Below are 7,394 nucleotides of genomic sequence, written 5' to 3' on the forward strand. Positions count from 1 at the left end.
TCGACCAAAGTCGCACAGCTACTGTCCATTAGATTGTCTTAGGTACTACTCACTTTGTACTCAGCAGTGGCTTAGGATTAAGGGATGGAAGGGGAAGAAACTCGAGATGGAGAGACGAAAAGAAAATGTTATTTGTTCTTTAGTGTATAAATTATAAATATTACAAAAATAACCCACGAATAGAAAGAAATGAAGGACAATAAGAAGGGTATTCTCACACATCAATACCCTCCATTCGGATCTAGACTCTCCATCGGATTTTGTACATAAGCCTACAATCCGAAATAAGTTTGGACCTTAGGATATGGATCCAATGGACACTGTTCGGATCCTATCCATTTCCATCGACACGCCTACGGTGGAGTTTTTTACAGCAAAAGATCGACACGATGGAATTTACACAAAGTAAACTTCAACATCACACTAGAAAAGTAGAAAGCGGTGGCCTGGTGAAGAAAAGGGGGTGAATATATAATTTCCCTTAACTAAACATGTCTACAAATATGAGAGACTTAATTTAAGGATTATTTTACTCATGAAAATAGATGTAAACAGATGATGGGCCCCACATGGCCTGTCCACAAGTTATACATCTCACCGATTGATTAAACCTAGTTGTCGGATCAACGACTAAAAATTATGGGAGATGATGATAAATTCGTTAAAGTCCGCCAAATACTTTAACATTAGAGTGGTGCGAATCATCCTACAGGGGGTGCGAATCATTAGGACATGTGGCCGGCATGTCAGCAACTACTGCTGCTTTTCTCTCATAGACCTCATTGTCGGATTCATTTAATGCTGAGGGTCCCATCTCAAACAATTGCCGCTCGTACTATGGTCGCCCTTGTTTTGGTAACGTCACTCCTTACTTCAATAAAGTCTTCAAATTCTTACCTAATTCCTCTCCTTCCATGACGACATTCTGTGAACATCTTTCTGTTGATAGTAACTACAAGACCCCAATCAAACTATAGGTTTAAACAGATACAAACCTCTTAATCTCCATCTACGACTAAAATGAGCACATCATTTCACCAGAACTAATCACTTTCATGCTCATGTGAAATGCCCAAAATACCTCAACCTTTCTTCCTTTAAAATGCACCCTCTTTCACTTTTTTTAGATGCCACAGAAGGATGTTTTAGTCCCAAATAAAATCCATGTTTTCATACTGCTATAAAATTATTGGACCATCCCCCTGTTTTTTTTTGCATGATTGCACTTCCCTCTCTCTCTTCACACTTCCATTCTCCTCTACCTTCTTCATTACTTTGTTCTTGTTCTACTGCGACTACTATAATAATGAAGCTTCAAGCCTATTTAATGGTCTTAATCTTCAATTTTCTTCTCATACCTTTCTTAGTCTCAGCCAAGTGTGAATGTGAGGCCAACTCCGCGGATCCTAACAAATCGAAGGCGCTTCACTTGAAATTAGCTGCAATCGCGTCGATTCTAGCAGCCGGTGCCATCGGTGTGTGTCTTCCAATCTTAGGCAAGTCGATATCCGTTCTTCGACCCGATAGAGACATCTTCTTTGTAATCAAAGCTTTCGCGGCAGGAGTGATCCTAGCAACAGGATTGATACATATACTACCCAGCGCGTTCGAGAGTTTATCATCACCTTGCCTTAAAGAGAACCCATGGGGGAAATTCCCATTCGCGGGCTTCTTCGCCATGTTGTCCGCTATTGGAACATTAATGGTGGACACTTTTGCTACTAGTTATTATAAGAGATCAAACTTCAGTAAGGCCCAACCAGTGAATGAGGAGGAGAGCGGGGGCGAGGAGGAGTTGGGGGAGCGCTCCAGTCATGTTGATGTTCATACTCATGATGGACACGGACACACCCATGGCTTGGCCTTTGTGTCACAGAACATGAAGTCTACTGATCTCATCCGCCACCGCGTCATCTCCCAAGTAAGTTGCTGATTTCTTATTCGTTGTCATTTTTTCTAAATGGGTTTGGGTTTTTAAGCATAATTTCAGAACTCCCCAGTCCCCACGTCATCGTGGACTCCCTCGAGTCGACTCACTTTTACCTTTCATTTCACCCTACTAAGTCAATAAAATTAAACTATTTTTGCTCTCCCGAGTTATATGACTGTGTCAACTGAGTACTCAGTTGCTTCAATTGAGTGTTGGACTACGTTGTGCCAAGTCGACTAGGATTTTCTTCGGCCGCATTTTGACTTGCATCTGCATTATGAAACATTGTTTTTATGTCTCACGACGAAAGCAACACCTCTGCGTATGTTCATGTCTCTGGCTCTTATTTCAATGGTGATACTGGGGCTGTTCACCATCTGGACAGAAATTCTTGGATAAGTTGTTCCTTAGATTGGCTACCTTGCTTGGATAAGTTTTATCTTGACATAATCTTGCCCGCTGTTCACCAATTTTGTTCTTGTAATATAATATCCATGAACAAAGTTTAGGAGTGTTTCAAAATAAACTTGTCCAAGCAAATTTCAAAATTTTGGCCGAAATAAACTTATCCAAGAAAATTTCGAAATTTCGGCCCGAAACGATGAACATGGCCAAAGTAAATCCTTGTCAACTCGGTGCGAGACTCAAGTACTGTAGTCTAACTTGTGAGTGCAAAGGAGTTTTGGTTTTCCGCATAGAGCAAAATGACGTAACAAGAACATTTCAAAGGTAAAAAGGGATTTCAGCTCGTAATGTGCGGGAGTTTGGAAACAATGAGTTTATCCAAGGATAAAATAATTCCCAGCTTGCTATCCCCACATAACATCCTCTCTGTGATAGCCCAACGTTTCTACCACAACTCTGAAAAAAAAAATCGCTAAATGGATTTCACAATGAACTCTCTCTCTCTCTCTCTCTCTCTCTCTCTCTCTCTCTCTCTCTCTCTCTCTCTCATTGTAAAAGATGGGCTCTGAGTTAGAAACTGGGCTCTGGGTTAGAAACTTATCCATTTTGAAATTCATCTGCTAATTAATAGGTTTTTCTCCATAAAAAGGACATTGCTAATTCTAATTTTGGTCCTTTTCTTTTTAATTTGTTTTGTTCTTTATTTTTTCCAAGCAAAAAGGGATTTACTGTATGGTTTTAAATGTGCATCAAAATAAAATTGCTAAATCAAATCTCCTTTTTTTTCCCCTTTCTTATGTCTTATGCTTCCTAAAATACTGAAGAAGGGATCTGCTTTATAGGTTTTGGAGTTGGGAATTGTGGTCCATTCCATAATTATTGGGATTTCATTGGGTGCTTCTGAAATCCCACACACAATAAGGCCTCTTTTGGCTTCCTTGAGTTTCCATCAGTTTTTTGAGGGAGTGGGACTTGGAGGATGCATAGTTCAGGTATGGGATTATACACCTTTCTAATAACTTTTTGGCAATCTAAGGGCCCCTTCTGATGCCTCCAAAAACTCTTTGAATACAATATTATATGCAATTGCTTTTGAAGTTCAATATTTGAAAAAAAATGATTATAATACTTACAGAAATGATATAGTGAATGGTTTGGAAAGTGATATCTCTGCCAGAAGGATTCAATGGGGCTGATTGTCACATACAATGCTTCTGGGTGTCCCGAGTAATCAAAAGGGGCGGATATATCACTTCCCTATTTCATAGTGTCCTTAATTTCCTATTTGCAAAATTTTCAAATGGAACAAAGCGATTGGTTTTTTTCCCTTTATCAAATAAAAATCTTTTGAATAGTTTATGTTAATAACGGAAGTATTAGGAAACAAAATGTGCTTATGCTCTGAGGGGGAAAAACTCTGTTTACACTATGGGCGATTATGTTTTCACCCCCTCCTCGCAGTACGCATTCACCCCCCTTATAACGTGAACAATGGGGAACTTTCAACGCTTTTTGGCATCAAATCATGTTAAAACGGGGCCGAATGCGTACTTCAAGGAGGGGGGGATATCATCGCCCTTACATTATATACAAAAAGTTGGTGTGTAGTCAATTCTAGTATCTAATCAGTGCACTGTAGTCATTTAGTGTATCTAACTAGTGCACCTGTTCTTCCTTTGGGGTCCTCCAATTGATAGGCCATAATCCAAAACTACATTTCGAAAATGCACTGACTTATGAATCGCATGAATCGCAACTATCCAGTCAATGGAGATTTTTCACGAAAGCTAGGATGGATTAGGGATTTTGCTTGGCATTTGGGTGGCATGTCAGCAAAATTCCTTGTTTGGTTGCCAATATAGCATTGAAATCTATGGGGACTCACAGGGATGTCTCCTGGTTAATCATTGCATGTTTGTTGATGTGTCACCCTTGTCACTCCCTGTAATATCCAAGCCTAAAACCACAAAAAGGTAAAATTTTGGTTCGATTTCTTGGGAATGATGCTTGTCCTCTCTCTCTCTCTCTCTCTCCCCTCTCTTCTCTCTATATTGGTAATGGCACCCCCTTACCACTACTCTATTAGGTTGAAAACCAAACATTACTTGCCACTATTCTCCTAGGTAAGATCCAGGCAAATCCAATGCTCATTTCCTTCCTGTTGACTACTTATTCCACTACTCTCGTGCAACCAAACAGATCCATACTAGTGCTTTGTTTCTTTTGGATTAGCACATCATGGGGACCATCCATTGGATACCCTAGAATGTGGGCATGTGCGCTGGGTGGATGATAGAGACATATTATGTTATAGTCTAAATATTATCAGTCCTCATAGGTATAAATATTATTATTGCCAAGACGAGGGGAAATGATATCAGCACTGCCTTATTTTGATAATGACATTCCTCATTTTACTAAATGCTTCTTTGATTGGTTGTTGATATCTTGTTGGGAATTATAACATATTTTAACAATAAATTACAAGTGCAAACCAAATGAAGGAGTTCCATTATCAAATCAAATCTAGAAATATTGGCGTAGAAGTTCAGAAGAAATACTTTAATTTACCAAATCATACAATGTGAATTTATTAAATTTATAAAATAATTGATTTCACTAATCTTAGGTGATTAACAGAGAACACTAATGATTGTTTATATGTAACCCTCAGAAAGGATAAACATAGTTAGAGACAACGATAACTATAGGAGGTGATAAAGATAGAAATCTTAATACATAACTACCTAATCTTGCGCGGTTGCCTCTTAATGCACTTACCTCGGCTAGCATCTAATCCAACAGTGAGATCAAATGATATCTCATACGCAAGAGATTTGATTTCACTAGTTTTGGATGATTAACAAAGAACCTTAATGAATGTTTATATAGAACATCAAACAACGCACTTAAAGATAATTATAAGAGAGGTCTAGGCGATTTTGCAAAAGCAAATTTGGAGCCACTCTTTTCGGGAGAGAGTTGCCACCTCATATGAAATAAATGAATAAGGCAAATTCAGCTATGAAGTGGCTCTTCTCTCCTGTAAAAGAGGGGTTGCGAAATGGCTTCATATGTGAAATTGCTTATACATTCCCTAATTATAAACATAGAAGGTGATAGAGAAAGTTAGAAATCCTAATATAAGCTGAGTGACTATTAATATTCCTCTGAGACATTCTTTCAGTAAATTGTAGCTGCAATATCAAAATAAACATGTTAGGTACTTAACTAATATGCCAAAATCCCCTAGACTAACGGAACGTGTTAGTCTAGGCCCCACCAAGTCCCATACCTACGCAGGCTCCCACTAAGGGCCATAACATTCCACCACACTTCGGGATTCACTGTCCTCAACCCCCATTCTGTGGTAACTCTCACTTTAAGAACTTTCACCCTATTTTATTTTTTGGCCAAGTAGTCCTCTCCACAAGTCACCTTTTCCGTAGCTCGAACACATGACATAGTCGGCTACTTTGATCCCAAATGTAAGGGGTACCTAACAAATATACCAAAAGTTTCAAGACTGGTGAAACACACTAGACTAGGCCCTTTAAACTTGTCCCGTATCAGGCTCGGTCCCACTTAATCCCATTTCTAGAAAGACCCCACTTAGGACCATAACAAAATACTTCAATATGCCAAATCATGTGATGTGAGTATGCTCAATTTCCTTTCGTTGTTTCTTTTGTTTTTGCAGGCCAAATTCACGGTTAGAACAAGGGCTGTCATGGTGATCTTTTTCTCCCTAACAACTCCCGTCGGCATTACAATAGGCATCGGAATATCATCCATTTACAACGGAAACAGCCCAACCGCTTTGATTGTAGAAGGAATTTTCAATTCGGCCTCGGCCGGAATCTTAATATATATGGCATTAGTGAATCTGCTGGGAGCTGATTTCATGAACCCTAAAATGCAGCAGAATTGGAAGCTTCTGTTATGGGCAAATGCATCTCTTCTTCTAGGAGCAGGTTGTATGTCTGGAATGGCTAGATGGACTTGAATCCACCTATTGGTGTTTGTTTCTATGTAATTTGATTTTGAATGTGCAATTTTATTTTGACTCCCATGAATCGAGCAATCCTGACCGTCAATTTTTTTGGGATTTGTGTATAATTCTTCTAATTTAAATATCTCTCATTAGACTATCTAACCATTTGAGTGGGCCTGCAAATGGAAGATTAAAAGAGAAAAGACAAATGCAAAAAGGGAAGTTACTTTTAGGCTTCTTCCTGAAAGACACTCGTTGAACCCTGCTTCTGCCTCGCTTATGTGATCAGATGATCGGATCCATTGATCCGAACAGCAACCCTAGGGTTGGTCAAATGCCGCTGAGAACACTTTGATGGGATAATTCTAGGCCCTTGATCCATCATGATCATGCCTTGTTTAGGGTTTTGCCACTAAACTCTAATTTTTTGTTTTTTGTAGTTCCATATCTTACGCATGGGATATCCTCTACAAGATCAACGGCCTTGAACATACATACATGCCCCATTGTAGGACCTAACATTTTTCTTTTTCCAATGATCAGAAAAGTGACATTCTGTGTAGTCATTACAATAAGGAATTTGCTAGGGACCATTGCAGAAGGCATTTCACTTGCATGAGAGAGCAGCTACCTCAGATGAATTAAAAGAATAAGAACAAAGCCAACTTTCCTCTCATGACAACATTCTGTGAACATCTTTCTCTTAATACTAACTGCAAAACCCTATACAAAGCTATAGATTTAAACATATTAAACCCCTTAATCTCCACCTACCACTACGATGAGCCCATCATTTCACTAAAACAATTCAGTTTATGCTTATATGAAGTGCCCAAAATACCTCTACCTTTTTCCTTTTAAATTACACCATATTTCACTTTATTTAGATGACACGGAAGGATGTTTTAGTCACAAACAAAATTAATGTTTTCACTGTTATAAAATTGTTTGGACATGATTTCTTGCGTGATTACAATTTTTTCTCTCTTCACTCTTCTTTTCTCCTCTACCTTCTTCTTTCTCTTGTTTCAAATAGTACCTCACCTCACACTTTCTTCTTCTTCT

General features: G+C 38.7%; 1 protein-coding gene across 1 annotated transcript; it reads left to right on the forward strand.

Moving 5' to 3' along the window:
• Positions 1–1,118: 1,118 nt before the first annotated feature.
• LOC143892601 (zinc transporter 5-like) lies at positions 1,119–6,445 on the forward strand. Its single transcript, XM_077397331.1, has 3 exons — positions 1,119–1,921; positions 3,178–3,327; positions 6,036–6,445. The coding sequence occupies exons 1-3, from the start codon at positions 1,217–1,219 to the stop codon at positions 6,339–6,341; spliced, it is 1,161 nt and encodes a 386-aa protein (XP_077253446.1). The 5' UTR covers positions 1,119–1,216; the 3' UTR covers positions 6,342–6,445.
• The last annotated feature ends 949 nt before the right edge of the window (positions 6,446–7,394 follow it).

This window comes from Tasmannia lanceolata, unplaced genomic scaffold (genome assembly GCF_043159265.1).
Source record: "Tasmannia lanceolata isolate RefF3 unplaced genomic scaffold, GAP_Taslan_0.1 ptg000015l, whole genome shotgun sequence".
NCBI lineage: Eukaryota > Viridiplantae > Streptophyta > Magnoliopsida > Canellales > Winteraceae > Tasmannia > Tasmannia lanceolata.

Coding starts and splice junctions, on each gene's coding strand:
- LOC143892601 (XM_077397331.1), top strand. CDS start 1,217: ATGATTGCACTTCCCTCTCTCTCTTCACACTTCCATTCTCCTCTACCT. Junction 1,922..3,177: donor GCCACCGCGTCATCTCCCAA/GTAAGTTGCTGA, acceptor TCTGCTTTATAG/GTTTTGGAGTTGGGAATTGT. Junction 3,328..6,035: donor TTGGAGGATGCATAGTTCAG/GTATGGGATTAT, acceptor TTGTTTTTGCAG/GCCAAATTCACGGTTAGAAC.